We start from the raw sequence: 27,527 nt of genomic DNA on the forward strand, positions 1-27,527 counted from the left end.
AGTTTGTATAGATGAATGTTCTGTAAATGGAGAATTACCTAATGTTGTAATCAAGTATTTGTTGTGCCAGAGATTTCAAGCTCTGTCCTGTTAGTAAAAACTTCACTTGACATTCGTCCACTTATATTAAGTCAAGCTCTGCAAAGTCGTCCCCAGAACCATTATTTTTAATAACCAACAAGTAAGTGTCTGTGTGATCGTTTACCATTGATATTTGAGATGAAGCTTCAAGGGATTCTCGCTTGGTTTATGCTGTCCTATCCGAGGGCAGCATAAAATAGTGACAGACCCGGATTATGGCGGTGTGTCTATTACTTTGAAACACTTTTTGGCTTTCATAAAATCGTGCTTTTTTTTTTTTTTTTTTTTTTCTTTCCCTGCAACCTGTACTTATGAGCTGGGGCTAGTCCTACCCTGCCTCCGCCGATTTGGGAGAAAGCTGTGAATCAGCGGAGAAAGTGCAGGGCTAGCCACAGCTCATGAATGCCAAGGACCCACGACTATCTTTCATCCGTAGTTACGGACCCATTAATTTCTATGGGCTAGACACCTTTTCCGTATTTTTACGGATGGGTGACCTTTCTGTAGAAATGGTCTATATTTTACGGATCATGTCCTATTCTTGTCCATAACTATGGCACAGACTCCCCATAGAAATCTACGGGCACTCCTGTAATTAGATGTGCACCCGTAGCCATCCATAATTGCAGAAGTGTTGCACGTTTTGTGGATCTGTATATATGGATGAACTAGGGACTGTAACTGCGGATACTGTTCCGTATACGCGGGCAAGTTGCGGATGACTAGGGATCCGTATTTACGGGTGGATGAAAATACAGTCGTGTGCCTGGGACCTTGGGACGCTTTGCAGTCTTCTACATTCATCAGCTGCAGCTAGAAACAGTGGTTTTATGCGTTTCAAACTAAATGACATTGCGCCATAAACTGCATCTCTCACTACTTTATGCTGCCTTCACATTGACACCAGGCTTATGCTGCCCTCATTCCCTTTAACCCTTTCAGGACCAAGGGTCATCGATGCCCCCAATGACCAGGCCTAAATTTTACGTTTTGGCATACATTCTTTTACACCGTTATAACTTTTGAACGATGTTGGATAACAACTTTTTTTTTATTTTTTTTATATAGAGATTTCAGCTAACTAAGGCTCTATTCACATCCGCGTCAGAGGCTCAGGTCGAGCCCTCATTTGCAGATCCGGCAGGGTTTACCGGAGAAAATAGCGCAGCATGCTGTGCTATTGTGTCCGCTAAAATCACAGACACCACAACGGAAAGCCGACGGAAGCTAGTAAAGTCAGTGGGTTCCATCGGCAACCGGCGGTGTCCGTTGGTTCCCTTATGTGTGTGCATGCATGCGCACCCACCTACGTACGTACGTACGTACGTACGTGCGTGCGCACGCACCTACACGCGCGCTCCTGCGCGCACCTACGCGCCTGCACCCACTACCCACGGCCCTACTGTGTTGCAGTGGCCAGGAAGTGCAGCCATATTGTTTGAATCAGCTTGTCAGAGGTAGATAAAGGCAGAGAAAAAATAAAAAGCAGCAATGCGAGAGGGGTGTGATGAATCGACCCATGGCGCAGTGAAAGCATCAACCAACGCTACTCTGATAAACTATGTAAACATATTTCAATACTAAATACTATATTATTCTAAGTTGGAATTTTACAGCCCTGAAACAGCAGACATTTCTAGAGTGGTCGTCATGGCTACATCTAAATGTTTCTTTCAGTCAAATATACAAAAGATTTTCACTTGATCTTTTATTTAAAAAAAAAAGGAAAAATTAAATATGACATACACAGAAGTAGTTGTGACTGAAGATACACTGGATGTACAGTACAATAGGTAGACCGTGGCTGATGCGCTATACCAAGCGATGAATGAGTATTCATTCACCCCCGTAACACAAATATACCTTTCCTTTAACAATTTCATTTATTTTTTGTTTAAAAGGGGTTGTCCGAAGTTTAAATGTTACCCCCGAACTACGGGACAGGTGATAACATGCTGATCGGTGGAGGTCTGAATGAGGGCACCCCCACTGTTCACGGGTCCCATTTCTCCAAATGAATGGAGCGGCAGGCGATGCATGCGCACTGCTGCTCCTGTCTGTTGGACTGCCGTAGATTGAGTACATCGCTCGGCTATCTCCGGCAGTGTCAGTGAATGGAGCATAAGGGCACACGGGCGACCTGCCGTTCCAATCATTTGGAGGAACGGGATGCCCATTCTTGTGATCAGAGGGGGGGGGGGGAGGGGTGCATGTTATCACCTATCCTGTGGTTAGTGGGTAATATTTAATTGTGGGACAACCCCTTTAAAAGTTCTCCCGACTTAAGAATCCTTTAGACACTGCATTTAGTCAGATAATTAGATTGGTGGGTGGGGGAGTCAAGGAGATGGGACACACTATTCTGAAAACAGAAAGGCACTTTAAATCATAAAACTTTAAAATTAAAATTTGTTAATTTAATAACATTTTTATTTTGCAGTGTTTTATATCTTGACCAGCAATTTTAATTTCAGTTTGTTTCTGGAATCTACAGTAAAATTCCTTGTATACAGTATGCAGGTAACAGGTATCAGATTATTTAATACTTTGGCTTGCTAGACCTTTAATGGGGTTGTATGAGATTTTTTATTTTAGAAATAGCGCTCTTGTTCTCATTCACTTGGAGCTGAGCTGCAGCCAATGTCCATGGACAACAGTGGCGTCGTTTCAAGGGGGGGAGGGGGGAAGCATATCCTTTTTATTCTGATCCTAGACAACCCCTTTAAGGATCATAAAAGGGGTTGTACAGAATTAGAAAAACATGGCGGCTTTCTTTCAGAATCAGCACCACGCCTGTCCATGGGTGGTGTCCGTATTGCAGTTATGCTCAAGTAAAGTGAATGGTGCTGAGCTGCAATAACTCACAGAACCTGTAGACAAGTGTGGCAGAGTTTTTGGAGGAAAGCAGCCATGTTTATCTAACCCTGTACAACCTCTCAAAACAATATACAGCCCGGTGGAAATTATTATCACGTTGTTTTCTTGAAAAAAGTCTAATTGTGGGACAGAACTGTGAGGAGAGATCTTCAGACATGTGACAATCTTAGTTGGTGTACGATGCTACCGGCCAAAATTATTTTCAGATGACCAGCCCGCTCTCTTATGGTCAGTTCCCATTTCACGCTAGCTGAAAAGAATTACACATAGGAGGAACTTTACTGTACATTTGATGCAAATGATAAACTCAATACTACATTTCAACATATGTACAAACAACAAAAATTTACTCCATGTAACATTTCCAAAAAGTCGAAAGAGGTATGACAAAGGTTTAAAAATCCTGCCCTTTAAGGTTCCTTTTGAACAATCTTAATACTTCATCAGAGGATAGTAGCGCGTTGCTGGCAAATCTTGGGGACAACAGTTGAAACGGTGACAAAAATGATGACTTGGTGATATAAAAAGTAGATAAATACAACAGACCACGTAGTAGATTGTCTCTATGATGAAGATACTGAAGAGTTGAATAATGGTGTCACCAGTAAGCCACCGCTCAGATCGAGACCTCTGCCTTCTTTTTCCTTAAGTAAACAAAAAAATAAAAAGTATTTGGTTAGTGGTTGTGATTTTCAGTGGGGAGAGTATTAGACCGGTGGCGGCGCTATTTATGCTACATATGAGGCTTTTGCGTGAAGAACTTGATATAAGCAGCTTATCTAGTGTGTATTGCTCATATTAAATTGCAATGTGTGTTCACCCAAAGGATAATACTAGTATTTTGAGGACAATGTTGATAAGCCCCCCTCCCGTAGCCACAGTAAAGAACCACTACAAAGAGACCACCACTGCAGCCCAATAACGTTAATCAGCGATGTGGCAATCACAGCTTATGATTGGGGGATTTGATAGCAGAATCCATTCCCCCTTTCCTACACAATTAGCTCCTCATGGAGGCATCTGTTAAGAGTAAAGGGATGGGTGAAACTGGACAACTCCTTTAGAGTGTTTCCTATTGATGCATATACAGTCAGGTCCAGAAGTATGTGGACAGTGACACAATTGTCATAATTTAGCCTCCGCACACCACCACAATGGGCTTGAAACGTAGACTTTCAGATTTAATTCCAGGGGTTTAGCAAAAATCTTGAAATATTGCGATAACCATTTAGGAATTACAGCCATTTTTTACATAGTCCCTCCATTTTTGCCAGCTCAAAAGTAATTGGACAATTGACCGATTAGCAGTTTCATGGCCGGTTGTGGCCTGTTCCCTCCTAATTTCATGGCAAATTAAGGAGAAACAGTCTGGCGTTGATTCTCAATATCTGGTCTAAAGAGGTGTCAATGCAAGTGAAGGAGGTGGTCAATAGACTGAAAAAAGCAAAACAATTGAGATAGAAGAAACTGTAAAAAAAAGGGGACAAATCAATAATTTGGAATATTCTTAAAAAGCCTGAACGCACTACTGATCTCAGCAACACCAAAAGGCCTGGAAGACCACAAAAGACATCTAAAGTGGATGATTGTAGAATTATTTCCTTAGTAAAGAAAAACCCCTTCACAACATCTAGCCAAGTCAAGAACACTCTGGAGGAGGCAGGAAAATCATTGTCAAAGTCTACAATCATGAGACGCCTTCATGAACGTAAATACAGAAGGTTTATCTTAACCCCTTAACCCCTTCCCGCTCCTTGACGTACTATTACGTCATGGCAGCTGTATCGTTCGCGCTCCATGCCGTAATAGTACGTCTCGGGAGTAACGGCCGTTTCGGCCGTCCTCCCGACACATACAGGAGCTGTGACGCTGCTGTCTTGTTCAGCAGCTGTCACAGCTCCTACAGCGGGGACCGATCGCTGTGTCCCCGCTGATTAACCCCTTAAAAGCCGCGTTCTATAGAGATCGCGGCTTTTTAGGGGTTAAGCTGCCATCGCCGGCCTGCTACGCGATAGCGGCCGGCGATGGTGACTATGGCAACCGGACACCAAACAATGGCGTCCGGCTATGCCATAGACGGAAGCCTAGTGGGTCCTGACAACGTCAGGACCCACTATGCTTGCTGTCAGTGAGTAGCTGACAGTTCTAATACACTGCACTACGCATGTAGTGCAGTGTATTAGAATAGCGATCAGAGCCTCCTGCCCTCATGTCCCCTAGTGGGACAAAGTAATAAAGTTAAAAAAAAGTTAAAAAAAGATGTGTAAAAATAAGAAAATAAAAGATTTAAAAGTAATAAAAGTAAAAATCCCCCCTTTTCCCTTATCAGTCCTTTATTATTAATAAAAATATATAAATAAACAAATAAACTATACATAATTGGTATCGCCGCGTCCGTAACGGCCTGAACTACAAAATTATTTCATTATTTATCCCGCACGGTGAACGCCGTAAAATAAAATAATAATAAACCGAACCACAATCACAATTCTTTGGTCACTTCACCTCCCAAAAAATGGAATAAAAAGAGATCAAAAAGTCGCATGTACCTAAAAATGGTCCTGATCGAAACTACAGTTCGTTACGCAAAAAATAAGTCCTCGCACGGCTTTATTGATTGAAAAATAAAAACGTTATGGCTCTTAGAATAAGGCAACACAAAAAGTGAATGATTGTTTACAAAACGTATTTTATTGTGCAAACGCCCTAAGACATAAAAAAAAACTATAAACATCTGGTATCGCCATAATCGTATCGCCCCGCAGAATAAAGTGAATATGTCATTTATAGCGCACGGTGAACGCTGTAAAAAAAAAATAATAAAAAAACAATAGTAGAATTGCTGTTTTTTAGTCACCACGCCACCTAAAAATAGAATAAAAACTGATCAAAAAGCCGCATGCACCCCAAGAAAACTACAATGGATTCCTCAAGGGGTCTAGTTTCCAAATTGGGGTCACTTTTGGGGGGTTCCCAATGTTTTGGCACCACAAGACCTCTTCAAACCGGACATGGTGCCTAATAAAAAAGAGGCCTCAAAATCCACTAAGTGCTCCTTTGCTTCGGAGGCCGGTGCTTCAGTCCATTACCTCACTAGGGCCACATGTGGGATATTTCTCAAAACTGCAGAATCTGGGCAATACGTATTAAGTTGCGTTTCTCTGATAAATCCTTTTGTGTTATAAAAAAAATGGTATAAAGAGGATTTTCTGACAAAAAAAAATGTAAATTTCACCTCTACTTTGCTCTAAATTTTTGTGAAACACCTAAAGGGTTCATAAACTTTCTACATGCTGTTGTGAATACTTTGAGGGGTCTAGTTTCTAAAATGGGGTATTTGATAGGGGTTTCTAATATATGGGCCCCTCAAAGCAACTTCAGAACTGAACTGGAACCTAAAAAAATAAATAAATGAGGCAATACTTCGCTTCTTACATTATACTGATAATGAGCCGTGCCCACCCCGAGATGACCCCAGTTTTGACCGTTTGTATAAACGGAGACCCCTATTAGACCGTTCCAGTGCCCGGTTTTCCCAAGCATACACCCCCGAGAAGTGTATTTCTATTGATGAGTCCCTGGTACATTTTAAAGGGAGGGTTCAATTCCGCGAGCACCTGCCGGGTAAGAGGGCAAGGTATGGCGTGAAGATGTATAAGCTGTGAGAGTGCATCAGGGTATACCTACAGGTTTAGGATATATGAAGGAAAGGCCACCCCCAAACCAGACTGCATCCTGGACTACAATAGGTACATGGGAGGGATGGACTTGTAAGATCAAGCCCTGAAGCCCTACAGCGCCATGCGGTGTGGTATAAGAAGCTGGCCGGGAACATCATATAGATGGCTTTGTACAATGCGTACATGCTACGTCGATGTGCAGGCCAGACGGGAACTTTCCTGGAATTTCAAGAGGTGATTATCAAGAACCTAATCTTTAGGGACCAAGAAGGGGGGGCACCCAGTACTTCTGGAAGCGAGCCCACACGCATCGTACCAGGGCAACACTTTCCAGGGGAAGTTCCCCAAACTGGCAAGAAGGGAAAAAGTCAAAAGAGGTGCAAAGTCTGCTATAAGAGGGGGATAAGGGAGGACACAATATATCAATGTGACACGTGTCCCGAATAACCAGAGCTCTGTATGAAAGTGTTTTAAAATTTATCATACATCCCTTGGTTTATAATTTACCCCAATTTTACTTACCCTGATGCACTCCACACAGCTTATCCCCCCTCGTCTTTCCCCTCTGGGCCCTGCTGTGTGTCCAGGCAGCTGATAACAGCCACATGTACGGTATTGCCATACCCGGGAGAACCCACATTACAGTTTATGGGGTGTAGGTCTCCGGTCAAAATGGTCACTACACCTCTAGATGAATGCCTTAAGGGTGTAGTTTTTAAAACGGGGTCACTTCTTGCGGGTTTCAACTGTACTGGTACCTCAGGGGCTTCTGCATACATGACTTCGCACTAGAAAATCCCAAGTAGGCCAAATGGTGGTCCTTTCCTTCTGAGCCCTCCCATGGGCCCAAACGGCAGTTTATCACAACAAATGGGGTATTGCGGCACTCAGAACAAATTGCGCAACAGAATGGGGTATTTTGTTTCTTGTGAAAATAAGAAATTTTCAGCCAAAACTACATATTATTTGACAAAAATAATTTTGTTTTCATTCCCAGCCCAATTCAAATAAGTTCTGTGAAGAAACTATGGGGTCTAAATGGTCACATTACCCATAAATGAATTCCTTGAGGGGTGTAGTTTCCATATGGGGTCACTTCTGGTGGGTTTCCATTGCTTTGATACCTCTGGGGCTCTGCAAATGCGACATGGCACACGAAAACCAAACCAGCAAAATCTGTACTCCAAAGAACACACAGCGCTCCTTCCCTTCTGAGGCCTCCCATGGGCCCAAACGGCAGTTTATTGCCACAAATGGGGTATTGATGCACTCAGGAGAAATTGGGCAACAAAATTGAGTATTTTGTTCCCTGTGAAAATAAGAAATTTTGGTAAAAAATTACATCTTATTGGAAAAAATGACATTTTTTTAATGTCACAGCCCAATTGAAATAGGTGCTGTGAAAAAACTGTGCGGTCAAAATGCTAACAACAACCATAAATGAATTCCTTGAGGGGTGTAGTTTCCAAAATGGGGTCACTTTTGGTGGGTTTCCATTGCTTTGATACCTCTGAGGCTCTGCAAATGCGACATGGCACCCGAAAACCAATCCAACAAAATCTGGACTCCAACAAACATATAGCGCTCCTTTCCTTCTGAGCCCTCCCATGGGCCCAAACGGCAGTTTATCACCACAAATGGGGTACTGCCACACTAAAGGACAAATTGGGCAACAAAATGGGGTATTTTGTTCCCTGTGAAAATAAGAAATTTTGATCACAAATGACATTTTATTGGAAAAAATGACATTTTTTTCATTTCAGAGCCCAATTCAAATACGTGCTGTGAAAAAAATGTGTGGTCAAAATGGTAACAACAACCCTAAATGAATTCCTTGAGGGGTGTAGTTTACAAAATGGGGTCACTATTGGGGGATTCCTACTGTTTTGACACCTCAACACCTCTTCAAACCTGGCATGCTGCCTAAAATATATTCTAATAAAAAAGAGGACTCAAAATGCACTAGGTGCTTCTTTGCTTCTAGGCCTTGTCTTTTAGTCCACGAGCGCAGTAGGGCCACATGTGGGACATTTCTAAAAACTGCAGAATCTGGAAAATACATATTTAGTAGTGTTTCTCTGGTAAAACCTTCTGTGTTACAGAAAAAAAAATGAATAAAATTGAAATTCAGCAAGAAAAATGAAATTTGCAAATTTCACCTCCACTTTGCTTTAATTCCTGTGAAATGCCTGAAGGGTTAAAAAACTTTATAACTGCTGTTTTGAATACTTTGAGGGGTCTAGTTTTTAAAATGGGGTGTTTTATCAGGGTTTCTAATACATAGGCCCCACAAAGCCACTTCAGAACTCAAGAGGTACCTTAAAAAAAAGGCTTTTGAAATTTTCTTAAAAATATGAGAAATTGCTGTTTATGTTCTAAGCCTTGTAACGTCCAAGAAAAATAAAAGAATGTTCAAAAAACGATGCCAATCTAAAGTAGACATATGGGAAATGTGAACTAGTAACTATTTTGGGTGGTATAAACGTCTGTTTTACAAGCAGATGCATTTAAATTCTGAAAAATGCAATTTTTTCAAAATTTTCTCTAAATTTTGCAATTTTTCACCAATAAACACTGAATATATCGACCAAATTTTACCACGAACATGAAGCCCAATGTGTCACGAGAAAACAATCTCAGAATCGCTTGGGTAGGTTTAAGCATTCCGACGTTATTACCACATAAAGTGAAATATGTCAGATTTGAAAAATGGGCTCTGAGCCTTAAGGCCAAAACTAGGCTGCGTCCTTAAGGGGTTAAGGACGCAGCCTAGTTTGGGCCTTAAGGCTCAGAGCCCATTTTTCAAATCTGACATATTTCACTTTATGTGGTAATAACGTCGGAATGCTTAAACCTATCCAAGCGATTCTGAGATTGTTTTCTCGTGACACTTTGGGCTTCATGTTCGTGGTAAAATTTGGTCGATATATTCAGTCTTTATTTGTGAAAAATTGCAAAATTTAGAGAAAATTTACAAAAAATAGCATTTTTCAGAATTTAAATGCATCTGCTTGAAAAACAGACGGTTATACCACCCAAAATAGTTACTAGTTCACATTTCCCATATGTCTACTTTAGATTGGCATCGTTTTTTGAACATTATTTTATTTTTCTTGGACGTTACAAGGCTTAGAACATAAACAGCAATTTCTCAAATTCTTAAGAAAATTTCAAAAGCCTTTTTTTGAAGGTGCCAGTTCAGTTCTGAAGTGGATTTGAGGGGCCTATGTATTAGAAACCCCCATAAAACACCCCATTTTAAAAACTAGACCCCTCAAAGTATTCAAAACAGCATATAGAAAGTTTTTTAACCCTTCAGGCATTTCACAGGAATTAAAGCAAAGTGGAAATGAAATTTGCAAATTTCATTTTTTCTGCTGAATTTCAATTTTATTCAATTTATTTTTAGTAACAGAGAAGGTTTTACCAGAGAAATACTACTAAATATGTATTGTCCAGATTCTGCAGTTTTTAGAAATGTCCCACATGTGCCTCTAGTGCGCTCGTGGACTAAAACACAAGCCCTAGAAGCAAAGAAGCACCTAGTGCATTTTGAGGCCTCTTTTTTATTAGAATATATTTTAGGCAGCATGCCAGGTTTGAAGAGGTGTTGAGGTATCAAAACAATGGAAACCCACCAGAAGTGACCCCATTTTGGAAATTACACCCCTCAAGGAATTCATTTATGGTTTTTGTTATCATTTTGACCGCACAGTTTTTTCACAGCACCTATTTGAATTGGGCTGTGAAATGAAAAAAATGATATTTTTTCCAATAAGATGTCATTTTTGATCAAAATTTCTTATTTTCACAGGCAACAACATACCCCATTTTGTTGCCCAATTTGTCCTTAGTGCGGCAATACCCCATTTGTGGTGATAAACTGCCGTTTGGGCCTATGGGAGGGCTCAGACGGAAAGGAGCGCTGTGTGTTTGTTAGTCCAGATTTTGCTGGATTGGTTTTCGGGTGCCATGTCGCATTTGCAGAGGCCCAGAGGTATCAAAGCAATGGAAACCCACCAGAAGTGACCCCATTTTGGAAACTACACCCCTCAAGGAATTCATTTATGGTTTTTGTTATCATTTTGACCGCACAGTTTTTTCACAGCACCTATTTGAATTGGGCTGTGAAATGAAAAAAATGATATTTTTTCCAATAAGATGTCATTTTTGATCAAAATTTCTTATTTTCACAGGGAACAAAATACCCCATTTTGTTGCCCAATTTGTCCTTAGTGCGGCAATACCCCATTTGTGGTGATAAACTGCCGTTTGGGCCCATGGGAGGGCTCAGAAGAAAAGGACCACCATTTGGCCTACTGGAGCTTTTCTGGTGCTAAGTCATGTATGCAGAAGCCCCTGAGGTATAAGTACAGTTGAAACCCCCGAGAAGTGACCCCATTTTAAAAACTACACCCCTTAAGACATTCATCTAGAGGTGTAGTGAGCATTTTGACCCCACAGGTATTGTGTAAAAGATAATTTGCAGCAGATGGTGCAGTGTGAGATTTGCAATTTTATATATATATATGCCATTTCAGTGTCCAATATAGTGTGCCCAGCATGCGCCACCGGAGATATACACCCCTTAAATTGTAATGTGGGTTCTCCTGGGTACGGCAATACCCTACATGTGGCTGTTATCAGCTGCCTGGGCATACGGCAGGGCTCAGAAGGGAAAGATGAGGGGGGTAAGCTGTGCGGAGTGCATCAGGGTAAATTAAAAATCAAGGGATGTATGATACATTTTAAAACAATCTTTTATACAGAGCCCTGGTTTTTCGGGACAAGTGTCACATTGGTATATTGTGACTTTCCTTATCCCCCTCTTATAGCAGACTCTGCACCTCTTTTGACTCTTTCCCTTTCCACCGGTTTGGGGAACTTCTCCTGGAAAGTGTTGCCCTGGTACGATGCGTGTGGCCTCGCTTCCAGAAGTACTGGGTGCCCCCCCCTTCCTGGTCCCTAAAGATTAGATCTTGAAATTCCAGGAAAGTTCCCCTCTGGCCTGCACATCGACGTAGCAGGTACGCATTGTACAAAGCCATCTGTATGATGTGCCCGGCCAGCTTCTTATACCACACCGCATGGCGCTGTAGGGCTTCAGGACTTGATTTGACAAGTCCATCCCTCCCATGTACCTATTGTAGTCCAGGATGCAGTCTGGTTTGGGGGTGGCCTTTCCTTCATATATCCTAAACCTGTAGGTATACCCGGATGCACTCTCGCAGCTTATACATCTTCACGCCATACCTTGCCCTCTTACCTGGCAGGTACTGGCGGAATTGAACCCTCCCTTTAAAATGTACCAGGGACTCATCAATAGAAATACACTTCTCGGGGGTGTATGCTTGGGAAAACCGGGCACTGAAACGGTCTAATAGGGGTCTCCGTTTATACAAACGGTCAAAACTGGGGTCATCTCGGGGTGGGCACTGCTCATTATCAGTATAATGTGAGAAGCGAAGTATTGCCTCATTTATTTATTTTTTTAGGTTCCAGTTCATTTCTGAAGTTGCTTTGAGGGGCCCATATATTAGAAACCCCTATCAAACACCCCATTTTAGAAACTAGACCCCTCAAAGTATTCACAACAGCATTTAGAAAGTTTATGAACCCTTTAGGTGTTTCACAGAAATTTAGAGCAAAGTAGAGGTGAAATTTACTCTTTTTATACCATTTTTTTTATAACACAAAAGGATTTATCAGAGAAACGCAACTTTATACGTATTGCCCAGATTCTGCAGTTTAGAGAAATATCCCACATGTGGCCCTAGTGCGGTAATTTACTGAAGCACCGGCCTCCGAAGCAAAGGAGCACCCAGTGGATTTTGAGGCCTCTTTTTTATTAGGCACCATGTCCGGTTTGAAGAGGTCTTGTGGTGCCAAAACATTGGGAACCCCCCAAAAGTGACCCCAATTTGGAAACTAGACCCCTTGAGGAATCCATTGTAGTTTTCTTGGGGTGCATGCGGCTTTTTGATCAGTTTTTATTCTATTTTTAGGTGGCGTGGTGACTAATAAACAGCAATTCTACTATTGTTTTTGTATACTTTTTTTTTTACAGCGTTCACCGTGCGCTATAAATGACATATTCACTTTATTCTGCGGGGCGATACGATTACGGCGATACCAGATGTTTATAGTTGTTTTTATGTCTTATGGCGTTTGCACAATAAAATACGTTTTGTAAACAATCATTTACTTTTTGTGTTACCTTATTCTAAGAGCCAGAACGTTTTTATTTTTCAATCAATAAAGCCGTGCGAGGACTTATTTTTTGCGTAACGAACTGTAGTTTCGATCAGCACCATTTTTAGGTACATGCGACTTTTTGATCTCTTTTTATTCCATTTTTTGGGAGGTGAAGTGACCAAACAATTGTGATTCTGGTTCGGTTTATTAATATTTTTTTTTACGGCGTTCACCGTGCGGGATAAATAATGAAATAATTTTGTAGTTCAGGCCGTTACGGACGCGGCAATACCAATTATGTATAGTTTATTTGTTTGTTTATATATTTTTATTAATAATAAATGACTTATAAGGGAAAAAGTGGGACTTTTACTTTTATTACTTTTAAAACTTTTATTTTCTTATTTTTACACATCTTTTTTTAACTTTTTTTTTACTTTATTACTTTGTCCCACTAGGGGACATGAGGGCAGGAGGCCCTGATCGCTATTCTAATACACTGCACTACATGCGTAGTGCAGTATATTAGAACTGTCAGCTACTCACTGACAGCAAGCATAGTGGGTCCTGACGTTGTCAGGACCCACTAGGCTTCCGTCTATGGCATAGCCGGACGCCATTGTTTCGTGTCCGGTTTCCATAGTCACCATCGCCGGCCGCTATCGCGTAGCAGGCCGGCGATGGCGGATTAACCCCTAAGAAGCCGCGATCGCTATTGAACGCGGCTTCTGAGGGGTTAATCGACGTGGGAGCTCCGCGATCGGTCCCGGCACATTGAGCAGTGATAGTCTGCTGTCGGAAACAGCAGCTATCACAGCTCATGAACGCGCCCCGCGCGAACGGCGCCGTGTTTACTCCATGACCTACTATTAGGTCACTGAGCGCGAACGCTACAGTTAGCATGACCTAATAGTAGGTCATGGAGCGTTAAGGGGTTAAGGTGCAAAATACTGGTATAACTCAAGAACAGAGGTGTTTCAGTGTGGTCCCCCTGACCTCTAGCCTGAGGATTATGTGATCCTAAGCACTGCCCCTTTTAGGTATTTAACTTGTCTATTGTCTCAGTAACATTGGCTAAGACTAAGGACACACAGGGTGTCCAAAACGCGTCGGCGGTTTTCTTCCATTTTTCATAAGTGTACATGTTTTTTTTTATTAAAAGTTAGTTTTTAAACTTCTATCTACTCACCAGTGACTTATTCACCGTTCAGTAACATCTGTTATCTGTTTGGCACACACGCCAACTAGTGACATTTAGCAATATAGGTCAATCTGCTAGCACATGTGACATACATTGTATTCTATAGTGCACTATTATAGTTTAGCTCTATAAGAGCATGCGCAGTACATCGCAGCATTCACAGAGCCAAACTTACGGACGCCGTGAGCAGCAGTCGTTACATGAGTATGGAGTAGTAAAGAGGAATAATCTATACCGAATGGGAGTCTGTATATTTTTTACCTTTGATAAAGCCGCACTTGTTAGCAGCGATACCTGGGTGGTAGTGGGCTGCAGTACTTTGTATTGGACCAGGAGTACAAGTATCTGGGCATTTATTTTTGCTACGTATCTTGGTTGTTACATACTTTAAAGTGTCGTCTCATTTTGCTCATATGCATTTCTGCTACCCTGGTATTCATATATTATGGAGATGATAGAGATTGTGTGTGTGTGTGTGTGTGTGTGTGTGTGTGTGTGTGTGTGTGTGTGTGTGTATATATATATATATATACACACACACACACACATACACACACACACACACACATATATTTATTTTTTAGACAACACAAAGAACTTTATATCTCATTTATACATTTTCATGCTTTATCAAAGTGTGTTCCTTGTTTTGCTACTTGCTTTTATCATTGTATGTTGTTTTTGTTTGTAGTATAATAAAATAATGGTATACATTTCTAAGATTGATGGGTGTGTATATTTTTTTTACATGTGGTTCTAAGGGTCCTATTACACGGCCTATGAGAGCCGTGTTAACGAGCGCCGTTCAACGCTCGAGTGCTCATTACTACGATCGCTTGTCCCCATACATTTCTATCATGTCGGCAGCACGTCTCGCTGTTTACACAGGAATATATGCTGCTGACAACGATAATATTTCAGGCTGCAAAAAATTATACGATCAGCCGATGAACAAGCGTTTGCTCGTTCATCAGCTGATCGTTGCTCTGTTTACACACTTCATTGGCTGATCGTTGCTCTGTTTACACACTTCATTGGCTGATCGTTGCCCTGTTTACACACTTCACTGGCTGATCGTTGCCCTGTTTACACACTTCACTGGCTGATCGTTGCCCTGTTTACACACTTCATTGGCTGATCGTTGCTCTGTTTACACACTTCATTGGCTGATCGTTGCCCTGTTTACACACTTCACTGGCTGATCGTTGCCCGTTTACACACTTCATTGGCTGATCGTTGCCCGTTTACACACTTCATTGGCTGATCGTTGCCCGTTTACACACTTCATTGGCTGATCGTTGCCCTGTTTACACACCTCATTGGCTGATCGTTGCCCTGTTTACACACTTCATTGGCTGATCGTTGCCCTGTTTACACACCTCATTGGCTGATCGTTGCCCTGTTTACACACCTCATTGGCTGATCGTTGCCCTGTTTACACACCTCATTGGCTGATCGTTGCCCTGTTTACACACCTCATTGGCTGATCGTTGCCCTGTTTACACACCTCATTGGCTGATCGTTGCCCCGTTTACACACCTCATTGGCTGATCGTTGCCCTGTTTACACACCTCATTGGCTGATCGTTGCCCTGTTTACACACCTCATTGGCTGATCGTTGCCCTGTTTACACACCTCATTGTCTGATCGTTGCCCTGTTTACACACTTCATTGGCTGATCGTTGCCCGTTTACACACTTCATTGGCTGATCGTTGCCCTCGCTCTATGCACTTCAATTATCAGGAATGTGCATTTTGTGAATGCTCGTTTGCCCGATAATTGGCTGGTGTAAAAGGGCCCTAAGTATTAACACATCTAGCACCCTGTTGTTTTGGACAGTTTGTGTTACCATCTTAATGAGATCTGTATATCTACTTACAGCTTTGTAGTCAAGGAACATTTCTTTGAAAGCCAGGAAATCTGTGAAAGTCAGCAATATATCAAATATGTCTCCTGCCATTTCCTGACGATGAGATCTGCCAAAAGAGCAATGAAGAAACCATTACTATCTGACTGCACACAGACAAAATGAAAGAGGAGCTGTCAACAGGAGTCCAGAGACATTTAGTTAAAATTAAAAGTTATCCGCCAGTACCTCTGAGTAATGTTTAACAACTTTTTATTGTCCTCACGGTCTGGTGCTTGTTATTAGCTCTGCTCCATTGGGGCACAGCGATGAACCGCACCTTAACTGCATTGTCTAATGGAAGTCAGAAGTGGTCTGAATTCAATTTCTTGTCTCATAAGTGGCTCTGGATTGGCTACAATGTCTCTTCCCCTATGCTTTAAACTGCAGCTCTACCGGTTAAGATTAGCTATGATGTATAAGCACAAGATGACCAGGCAGTCAAAGCTTGGGGAGCTGAACTCCATGTCTGTAAGGGTACAATGATTAAAAACTACAAGCAACTAAACCAAGTGAGAAAAAAAAAATACTGTTAAAGATGAACATCAATGGGGGAGGGATCCCTTTAGGAAGTTCTTGCTTTAGCCCTGCTGAAGACTATTGGGGTTCAGGAGGGGCAGAGAGGGGGTGTATACAGCTGTGTCCATGCTCTCAACTTCTTTATGGAAGCAGCTGCTAAGGTCAGGAGCTCCATCCTTCCAGCTCTCTGCCTACCCCTAATCCCCAGTAACGGCAGCAAATTGTTAAAAGCGCTTCAATATGTTAAAGAGTAAGCCGCCACGGGCGCAGAAAATCAGAGACTCAACCGCATTAGCCACAGAATGACTTACTGTAGTGAAGAGATGAAGGCGCTCATGTTAAATGTTGGAATCCGCTCCATTAACTGTTCTTCGATAAATTTCTCCACTAAACTGATCTACAAAAGTAACATCATTAGACGTGAACACATTAAATGTAAAACCTAAAAGCTGCCGGTGTACGGTAAAATGATAGCCTTAGAATGCGGCCAGTCAGAGACAACGTACAACAGGGTTTATGTCTTGCATTTCCATAGACATTTAGCTCAAGAACCCACTGGCCAGACATCATAATCTGGCCCTTAATACATAGGCTGAAAGCAATGCAGTTAGTAAGTCCACAGAGACGATTTTAGCCCCGTTAGACTTCAAGCCCACAGGGTTAAATTTTTTTGGTCAGGGCTTGTGAAATATTGTTTTCGTTATGTGACCGTTGTCTAGTTGTATTTATTTACAATGTAGAGGACTGCTGATCCATACTTTCTACTAGTACTTGTTCTCTTCTAATACTATGCAATGAATCCTATATAATTCTTACATTGGTTGTCATTGTAGCTGCTTCATTACCATGAAGATATATTGCCTGCAGTATTTATGGGACTCGAAGACTTTATAAGGGGACTCCTCTCCAATAATTGTATCAGACTCCCTCTCTGATAGTAGCAAAAAAGCTCATGCAAAGTAAGCACAGATATAATGGTTTCATACAGTCATCAGGCCACCAATGTTCAATCAATGATCGCAGACGATCGCTAGAACAATGTGGCAGCATTGCTAGGTAAACAAGATGCCACTTCTCCGGACTGCTCGGCTAGTGTTTTTCTGGGCAGCCACATCGTTGGTCACTTCCTATCACGGGACATACCCTTTACACTAAACATACAAAATGAACAGATTTATTTTTACAAAAACATCCCGGCAATTTATTATCATTAAACTCTGGCTTTCCTTTGATAATACATTGCAATTATTACTGAGAAAACGAAAATTAATTCATATATATATTATATATATATATATATATATATATATATAATATATATATATGTCCCATGAGATCAGTACCCCGTCATCGTTATCCCTTTCCTTCTTCCCACAATTCTGTGTCTTGCTACAAGAGTCTGGCTGTAAGACAACTGACTGCAGCAGGAGCCTCCCACTCTGTCCTGTCTGCAGTAGGACGCACAGAGAGTTAAAGGAACAGTGTCATCACAATTTTTTTTTTTATATGTTAAAGATGTTAGTGCTTTATTAAAAACGTTTATATTCATTTGTGTGTTTGTGTTTTACTTTTTCTTATTTTTACACTTTTTCTTCCCTATGGGGGCTGCCATTTTTTGTTCCATTTCTGTGTGTGTCGATTAACGACACATACAGACATGGAATACGGCAGCCACAGTCCCATAGGGACTGCGAACGGCTCCCGTCCCATTGACTTCAGTGTACGGCGTCTGTGTGGGAACTGCGCATGCGCCGCTCCCACACAGTCCAATTCGAAATTGGCGCCGTCCGGCGCCATTTTTCTGTGGACCGGAAGTCGCGGCCGGACAGTAATATTACTACTTCCGGTCGCGGCTTCCGGATTTGTGCACTTGGACCAGCGGCAGCAAACGGAGCGGACGGGCCGGAGGGAGCCGCGGCGGCAGGAGCAGGTAAGAGATTTCAATGTATGTTCGTGTTTGTTTACTACTGTATGTAAACCTACTACACTGTGTGTTAGCTCAAAAAATGGCGACACACAGTGTAGGAGGTTACACCGTTCAAACCCCTCGTTTATCCCGGCACTAGCCAGGATAAAGGAGGGGGGGATGCTGAGAGCTCACTAGAGCGAGGGCTTTTTACCCAATTTTGCAAAGCTGCAATTTTGGGGACAGCTCCATCTAGTGACCAAAAATGGGTAGTATTATAAATTAGAATTAATTTATAATATTTCCTGACTCGTGAAAAAAATAAAAAAAATTTGAACAATGTTTAATCACCCACACACTAAATGTTTAATTTTTTTAAAAAAAACATGTTTTTCTGGCAACACATTCCCTTTAAGACCCCTTTGGCGGTCGTCAGACGAAGATAGAACAGACCAGCAGGAAATTAACCCCTGTGTTCTCTGCAGAAGTTCTACAGGAACATGCAGAAGATCCTGCAGACTGACACAGTGTGAGCAAACTTATCCGCTTAACTTTCGTCATTTATTTGTGAATTTAGAGTTCCTTTAGACAGTACTGTTTATATACACTTAATCTGCAGCTTCCTGACTGACACCACTTTTTTATATCAATTGTTCTATGCCAATATTAGACAGATTACACATTTACTTACGTATTCATTAAATATTGGAGTGTATGTAAGCTTATTTTCTTCAGTATCATCAAATTCTTGGTAATACTTATCCATAAAATTTCTCTGTAGCACTTGGAACTCATCATCTGATAATAGAAAATAAAACACAAAATGAACACCACACCAACCGAATGAAAAAGTCATGCATTTTAAGCAGTACTTTACCTTTTTATTGCTAATCATTTATTTTATTGACCCAATTCTCCCTCCTTTGCCAATTAATTGTAATGGGGTGTCATTATCCACATCTACCATGACTCTATTATTCTTTTTACCAGGCCTGGGCCCATGAGGACCAAGACAGGCAAGCAAAAGATCTATTGCAATACATAAAATCTTAATTTCTATGGCAAAAATACTGCAAAACAGGAAATTCGCCTAATAAGTGACCCTGTGCACGGAAACGCCCTGCATATAAGCCTACAAGCAGTAATATGGATGACGTAAATGAGGGAGACAGACCTCAGGTGCCCCAGGTGTGTGGTTTTTATACTGTATTTACCCATTATGATATCCTCCAAGTGTCCAACCACACAGTCAAATTCCTCATCCTTAGGGGATGATCTGAAATGTAAAGAAAACGTTGCCAATTATTACCTTGCCAATCGTTAATGCATTACATGTATAACTAGAGTAGTCAGTAAGTCGCTGTTCACATTTCACTTCTGTAGGCCCCATGCACACGACCGCGGATTTCGTCCGTAATCACGGTCCGCAGTTACGGACCCTTTCATTTCTTTTGACCACGGACACCTTCCCGTATATTTGCAGGAAGGTGTCCGGGTCGTAGAAAGCCTTCACAAAAGATAGGACATGTCATATCTTTCGCTTTTTATGGACCGTGCTCCCATAATTTAGATGGGAGCTCAGGCCGAAAACGTGGGTTGCTGTCCGCGGCCGCCAGCCGTGCCTGTAATCGAGGCCTTACATGTTTCAGGGTGGATTACTATTTAACGTCTTATTCTTGTGTTTTTAACTCTAAGCATTCAGAGAGTCATAATTAGGATGATGGAGCTGTATATATATATATATATATATTTATTTATTATTTTTTATTATGTTAGAAATGCAGAAAATGTGATCACACAATGTTCTTTTTTGTGATTTAACACCGTTCTCTGGTAACCATAAATAATATGCTAAATTTAATGTAAAGATTTGTATAGTTATATGAATACAATTATTTTTGTTTTTTACGTTTTTGCTCCATTTTAGTTTTTTGTTTTTTTTTAAATGTTACTTTTACTTATTCATTTTAGATTTTCCTTGATCATCCTATTCATCCATTCAGAAGTGTTTTGGGCCTTGATGCCCAGAGTAAAATTCCACCTTTTGGAAAGCTGCATTTTACAAGGTGATTTTTATTCACACTGGAGGCAAATACTGTGAGTTTCCCACAGCAAAATCTGCCCGCGTTATGTGTGGATTATGCTGCAGATTTCACCCCTTATACATTGCAAAATCCACAGAATGCACCGATTTCTGCCCCGAAAATATTCAGCAGCATGTAGAGGAGATTTGTTCAAATCTTATCCACGTGGCTGGGACTGTAATTCACTGCGGACTTCCATAAGCAAAACCAGCAGCATTTCCGTCCCATGTGAATCCAGCCTTATTATTTACAATTAGCGCTCATTTGATTTCATTTTGTAGGTTTTAGGTAAAAATGCTCAGAAAAGTGAAATATTTTTATTTTTTGTGTTGTTTTAAGGTAGTTTGTTCAATCAATAGTGATGGCATATATGTATACACTGTGTAAGATATGGCGTCATATCGTCGAGAACAAATACACTATTTTAGTGAACATGTATTTCCCCCCTTAACTTTAGACACAGCATCTGTACATGGAAGATAAATCAATGAACGCGCAAAATAGGGTCCAGGGTAGAACAGACAAAAATTGGTGGCTTGGGTAAATTTTATATATTTGGGATTTCGTACATTCTGCGTGACAGGAAAATGGCGTTTGAAAGCACCTGTGGCCAATGCAACATGCATTTATGTCACGCGAGATATCTAATTTTGTGCATGTGGGTCCAGAGAGGTATGTACATTTTTGGGAGGAGGGGGGGGGGGCTCTTATTTGTATTTTTTTTTTGTTCTAATTGTATACATTTTTTATTTATTTTGTTTCTTAGTTGATTTTTTTTTTACATTAGACTATATTTATCTAATTATTAACAGTAGGGCATCCAGGCCAGAAAATATTACCCAGCGATCAGAGCAGTCCTGCAGCATGGCTGCGTCCTGGTCTGACTGCAATAAACAGTGTCTGGTCCGGTCGCAGTTATCGGGATCTCATAGGCTCAGGTCCCGATGACCGCACCCAGACCAGAGAATTTAAGTTAGGCTGGGTTCACACGAGCACGTTACGTCCGTAATGGACGGAACGTATTTTGGCCGCATTTCCTGGAACGAACACACTGCAGGGAGTCGGGCTCCTAGCATCATAGTTATGTACGATGCTTGGAGTCGCTGCCTCGCTGCAGGACAATAGTCCCGTACTGTAATCATGTTTTCAGTACGGGAAAGTTGTCCAGCAGCGAGGCAGGGACTCCTAGCGTCGTACATAACTATGATGCTAGGAGCTCGGCTCTCTGCAATTTGTTCGGTCCGGGACTTCCGGCCGAAATACGTTCCGTCCATTACGGACGTAACATGGTCGTGTGAATCCAGCCTGAGGCTGGGTTCACACACTCTATTTACGGACGTAATTCGGGCGTTTTAGCCCCGAATTACGTCCAAAAATATGGCTCCAAAGCATCGGCACACATCTGCCCATTCATTTGAATGGGCTTTACGATGTTCTGTGCCGACGGTCATTTTTTTTACGCGTCGCTGTCAAAAGACGGCGCGTAAAAAAAGATGCCCGCGTCAAAGAAGTGCCCTGTCACTTCTTGAGACGTAATTGGAGCAGTTTTCCATTGACACCATGGAAAAACAGCTCCAATTACGTCCGTAATGGACGCAGCGAAAAGCGCCTGCACTTGCCATTACGTCTGAAATTGCGGAGCTGTTTTCTCCTGAAAACAGCTCCGTGATTTCAGCCGTAACGGACGTGTACGTGTGAACATACCCTTACTGTCAGATCTGGACATTGTTGTGCTGCTGTAACCCATGATCACGGTGTTCCAGCAGCATTGTGGCCCAGCTACCGTTATCGGGACCTGAACCAATCAGATCCCGGTGACGGCACCCTTACCTGAGGATGTTAGTTACAGCCCGATCTGGATACTCGATGCAGCAGAAACACTGCGATTGTCGGGGAAAGGGGGCCATAAATATACAGCAGGTCTGCAGACTGGCACACTGCTAGCACCGTATATATTTACGTGGTCGGGAAAGGGTTAAAAGAGCTGTCCAGCCAGAAGAAATTGATGGCCTATGCTCCAGCTAGGCCATCAATATCTGATCAGTGGGGGTCCGACTCCCGACACCCCCACTGATCAGCTGTCTTGAAGGGGCTGCGTCGCTCTTACGTCTTCATTACGGTCACTACTCGTATTGTGAATCACCGACAAACTTGTAGCGGCAGTTCACAGTATTACAGCCTTTTCCTATTCACTTTAATGGGAGAAGGCCGTCATACTGTGAACCGCTGCTACCAGTGTGTCGGTGATTTACAGTACAAGCAGGTAAGTTCGTTCGAGCGACGCGGCGCCTTCAAAACAGCTGATCGGAAGGGATGCCGAGAGTCTGACCCCCCCTGATCAGATATTGATGGCCTATACTGAGGATAGGCCTTCAATGTCTTATGACTGAACAACCCCTTTAAGGCATCTTTATTATTGATTTTTATTTTTACTCCAATGTACTGGCATATACCCATGTCCGTACATTGTAGCCTATGTATCAGAAAATACATAGGCAGTTAGTAGGGCATACCCAAGACTGCATGCCCACATTTATGTCTAGGTGCGGGTTTTCGGGTAAAATTGCAAACTCGCCTATCAGAATACATTTGGGGATTGTAAATTGGCATTTCTCTAATATGAGAAAGATTCAATAATACAGGTGGGGGGCTCCATGTGTAAACACCCCGTACAGGCAATGCCCAAATATTCTGGTCATTACAGCAGATCACTCTGTGCCTCTCCCCATATGGCCTTACATTGATAGGGTAAAATTTTCTTCTTCCAGGTCCTCCATATTGGACTAAATCTGTGAAAAGGAAAATGACAAATGTAACATAAAGAAATGACACGCTGCCAAGTTTTACATAGCTTTGCAATTCCCTTTGTTTTAGCAACAACACGATAAAGAGGATCCCATACAAATTACACTGAAGACTAAGGCCTAGTTCACACAAAGGTTTTTGGTGCTGTTTTTAAAACGAAAACCGCTCCAAAAAACGGCCAAAATGGCCCGCTTGCGGGGAAAAAAAGCGACATGCTCTTTCTTAAGCCGTTTCCGTCTCTGACCTCCCATTGACATCAATGGAAGGCAGAGAAAGCGTTTTTTGCCCGTGGCACTCAATGGACGCAGGCGGAAAATGCGGCAAAAAACACTGTATGAACATACCCTTAAAGAGGCTCTGTCACCAGATTTTGCAACCCCCATCTGCTATTGCAGCAGATCGGCGCTGCAATGTAGAAAAGAGTAACGTTTTTATTTTTAAAAAACGAGCATTTTTGGCCAAGTTATGACCATTTTTATATTTATGCAAATGAGGCTTTCTAAAGTACAACTGGGCGTGTTTAACGTAAAAGTACAACTGGGCGTGTATTATGTGCGTACATCGGGGCGTGTTTACTACTTTTACTAGCTGGGCGTTGGGAATGGGAGTGTATGATGCTGACGAATCAGCATCATCCACTTCTCTTCGTTAACACCCAGCTTCTGGCAGTGCAGACACAGCGTGTTCTCGAGAGATCACGCTGTGTCGTCACTCACTTCCTGCCCCAGGTCCTGCATCGTGTCGGCCACATCGGCACCAGAGGCTACAGTTGATTCTGCAGCAGCATCAGCGTTTGCAGGTAAGTAGCTACATCGACTTACCTGCAAACGCCGATGCTACTGCAGAATCAACTGTAGCCTCTGGTGCCGATGTGTCCTCGCTCGTCCGACACGATGCAGGACCTGTGAGTGACGTCACAGCGTGATCTCTCGAGAACACGGCTGTGTCTGCACTGCCAGAAGCTGGGCGCTCTGAAGAGAAGTGGATGATACTTCTCATCAGAGCGCCCAGCTAGTAAAAGTAGTAAAAACGCCCCGATGTACGCACATAATACACGCCCAGTTGGACTTTTACTTTAAACACACCCACTTGGACTTTTGCAAGCCTCATTTGCATAAATACAAAAATGGTCATAACTTGGCCAAAAATGCTTGTTTTTGAAAAATAAAAACGTTACTGTAATCTACATTGCAGCGCCGATCTGCTGCAATAGCAGATAGGGGTTGCAAAATCTGGTGACAGAGCCACTTTAAGCTGAACCGTGCCTGTCAAACATCAGTCAATGTCCACTTTGCAACATCATGTTACAGTTTACATAGAATTCATCTATTTTTTCAAAGGAACATTTATTATGAAAAAATATTTATTTTTTTATGGTTTCACGTAATGTATTTAAACCAATACTTGCCAACTTTTGAGATGGGACATCCGGGAGATTAAAATAGGAAGAAATAGAAAGAAGCAAGCGCAGCAAATGTTTTGGGCTTAATGCCACGCCCATTTATATATGACACACCCCCAACATACAACATTTGAATTACAAATAGTACATATGCCTCCCTTCATCAACCACCAAAATGAATACAGACCACAGACCAGACCCCCTAAACTAATAGAGAACCGAGGCCGGACCTTCAAGACCCCGAAAGCAAAATACAAAGCCCAGACAAAATATAAACATCAAACTAGCTAAAAAATACAGATCCCAGATCAGAGCCCCTAAAAAACAAAACAAAAAGCACACCTTAATAAATATGGAGAAAAGACCCCCAATAAATACTGACCCTAGACCTTCTGTTTACAGGACCCCAACCCCCTATTACAGACCCCAGGACTAGACTCGACAAGAAACTGTTCTCAGACCGGACGTTCAGATACTCGGATCTTCCCATTCCTGCGCTTCCCTCTGCTCCTGGGCGCCGCCGCACTTGGGAGCGGAGGGAAATGCAGGAATGGGTAGAGGTCAGTATGTGGGGCACCCAAGAGATCTCCCCTTTTTTTAGGAGTCTCCTGGAAATTTTGTGAGTGTCGGCAAGCATAATGTTAACCCTTCTGTATTACCCTCCAAAGTTACTCTTACGCCTGATCTGATATCGGTAGCAAAGAGCCGCAACTGCGCCCGGGCGGTTGTCAAGACAACCGTACGGCGGCCAGCGAGTCTCGTGCACAGGTTAATTAAAATAGGACCGTTGTACAATAGTCTCTTGGTTGCCTTTGCAATTGTACGGCCCAGCGCGCAGCTCTCCATGCCCGATGTCAGATCAAGGGGGAAGAGCAGCATTAGAGGGACAACGAGGGACCCTCTTCTTGGCTGAAGAGCAGGACATCTTAATGGAGCTACATTGGGCGTTAACAAAACAAGAGGACGCCTAGCGCCCCAAAGAATGAGAAAACACGGCCACATGGGGGACAGAGGACATTGGTCGACACACCCACAGTGAGCGCCAGCCTCTCGCCAACATTGTGTGCCATCTGGCGGACTATAGCCATGTTCAGCCTCCGCTCTTGGGCAGATTTACAAACACTGGTATATGCCAGTATGTAATTATAACATAGTGAGTGCAGCGTTCCCTAAGACAGCGCACGTGTTCATGGAATATGGCGCAGTCACCGATCTACGCCGGGTTCTGGTCCACGCCACGTTATACCTTAAAAGTCAATCCCCCTTTTTTTTTTTGCAACATTGGTCATTCAGTCTTTTCAATTTTCTCTCATGTTACCAATGCTGTCCAAAAAAGCGTTTCCAAAAAACTTTATCAAAAACCTAAAAGTGGTGGAGACTTGATAAATATGACGCTCAGCATTTACAATGCAACCATGAGATAAACAGGTGTCATTGCATTGATAAACATGCCGCTTCATCTCCTTTGCGTCTGTTCTGCTGATATGGACATTATCTCTCAGCATAGGCAGATTTTCACGAACACAGTCAGACTGGAGGACTCAATAATAAAAGTCATTACATACGTGTTATAGAGGGCACGGGGAAATATCCCGCAGACGTACAGACGCTCACCCGGCCGAATACAAATAAAGCTTCTCTTGTTGTCTACTGCACGACTTTCAGTTCCGGGCTGTGGAGAATTCAGCTGGTTACGTCCGACCAATGACATGTATGGTTTATCAGCAGCCGACCAATAGGTAAGGCCGATGATTAGATGTTCAGCGCAGCTACCAATCAACAAAGAGATGCTGCCGTTACTCATCTCTATGGCAACGGAGAGTGGTTGGACTTTGCGTCACCTGCCCTGGAAGAAATTTTAGAACCAGTTGTATTGGATGAAACTATGAATGAGGAAAAATGGGAAATAAAGTTCAATAAAGTTTTAACAATTTGTATCGTGGAACTTTATAAATAGACTCTGTATTACCATGGTAACATGCACATAATTGCAAAAACAATATATGTGCAGCTCTGCGCTATATACAGGAATCAAATTAGTGACTATCAGTGGTGTAACTACCGCTGTAGCAGCCGTAGCGACTGCTACGGGTCCCGTGGCATGAGGTGGCCCTGTATATAGCCCCCTGTAGATATAGCCCACCCTTGTATACAGTGCTCCACAGATAGCCCACCCCTGTATATAGTCCCCTGTAGATATAGCCCACCCCTGTATATAATGCTCCATAGATCGCCCACCCCTGTATATAGCCCCCTGTAGATATAGCCCACCCCTGTATATAGTATCCCACAAATAGCTCCGCCTATAGTGCTCCACAGAAAGCCCACCCCTGTATATAGCCCCCCTGTACATATAGTCCACCCCTGTATATAGTGCTCCACAGATAGCCCACCCCTGTATAGTATCCTATTTGTGGGCTATATCTACAGGGGGACTATATACAGGGGTGGGCTATATATACAGGGGGACTATATACAGGGGTGGGCTATATATACAGGGGGGCTATATACAGGGGTGGGCTATATATACAGGGGGGCTATATACAGGGGTGGGCGATCTATGGAGCACTATATACAGGGGTGGGCTATATCTACAGGGGGACTATATACAGGGGTGGGCTATATATACAGGGGGGCTATATACAGGGGTGGGCGATCTATGGAGCACTATATACAGGGGTGGGCTATATCTACAGGGGGACTATATACAGGGGTGGGCTATATACAGGGGTGGGCGATCTATGGAGCACTATATACAGGGGTGGGCTATATCTACAGGGGGGGCTATATACTATATAGCCCCCCTGTAGATATAGCCCACCCCTGTATATGGTGCTCCATAGATAGCCAACCCCAGTATATAGACCCCC

General features: G+C 42.4%; 1 protein-coding gene across 2 annotated transcripts; it reads right to left on the minus strand.

Annotated features, from left to right (window-relative positions):
* Positions 1-1,774: 1,774 nt before the first annotated feature.
* ARL2BP (ARF like GTPase 2 binding protein) lies at positions 1,775-26,464 on the minus strand. 2 transcript variants are annotated; one of them, XM_075838694.1, is made up of 7 exons: positions 26,272-26,464; positions 23,190-23,239; positions 19,581-19,642; positions 19,058-19,164; positions 16,772-16,857; positions 15,915-16,011; positions 1,775-3,602 (listed from the first exon to the last, which is right to left on the minus strand). In XM_075838694.1, exons 2-7 carry the CDS (start codon positions 23,225-23,227, stop codon positions 3,522-3,524), a joined length of 471 nt encoding a protein of 156 aa, XP_075694809.1. In that variant the 5' UTR covers positions 23,228-23,239; positions 26,272-26,464; the 3' UTR covers positions 1,775-3,521. The 2 variants fall into 2 exon arrangements, with proteins under 2 accessions (XP_075694809.1, XP_075694807.1); XM_075838692.1 differs by having other exon boundaries at positions 26,223-26,459.
* Positions 26,465-27,527: the final 1,063 nt, after the last annotated feature.

This window comes from Rhinoderma darwinii, chromosome 9, assembly GCF_050947455.1.
Source record: "Rhinoderma darwinii isolate aRhiDar2 chromosome 9, aRhiDar2.hap1, whole genome shotgun sequence".
Taxonomy (NCBI): Eukaryota; Metazoa; Chordata; class Amphibia; order Anura; family Rhinodermatidae; genus Rhinoderma; species Rhinoderma darwinii.

Coding starts and splice junctions, on each gene's coding strand:
- ARL2BP (XM_075838694.1), bottom strand. CDS start 23,227: ATGGAGGACCTGGAAGAAGAAAATTTTACCCTATCAAT. Junction 16,012..16,771: donor GCCTTCATCTCTTCACTACA/GTAAGTCATTCT, acceptor CTCTTTTGGCAG/ATCTCATCGTCAGGAAATGG. Junction 3,603..15,914: donor TGTTCCTTGACTACAAAGCT/GTAAGTAGATAT, acceptor TGTTTACTTAAG/GAAAAAGAAGGCAGAGGTCT.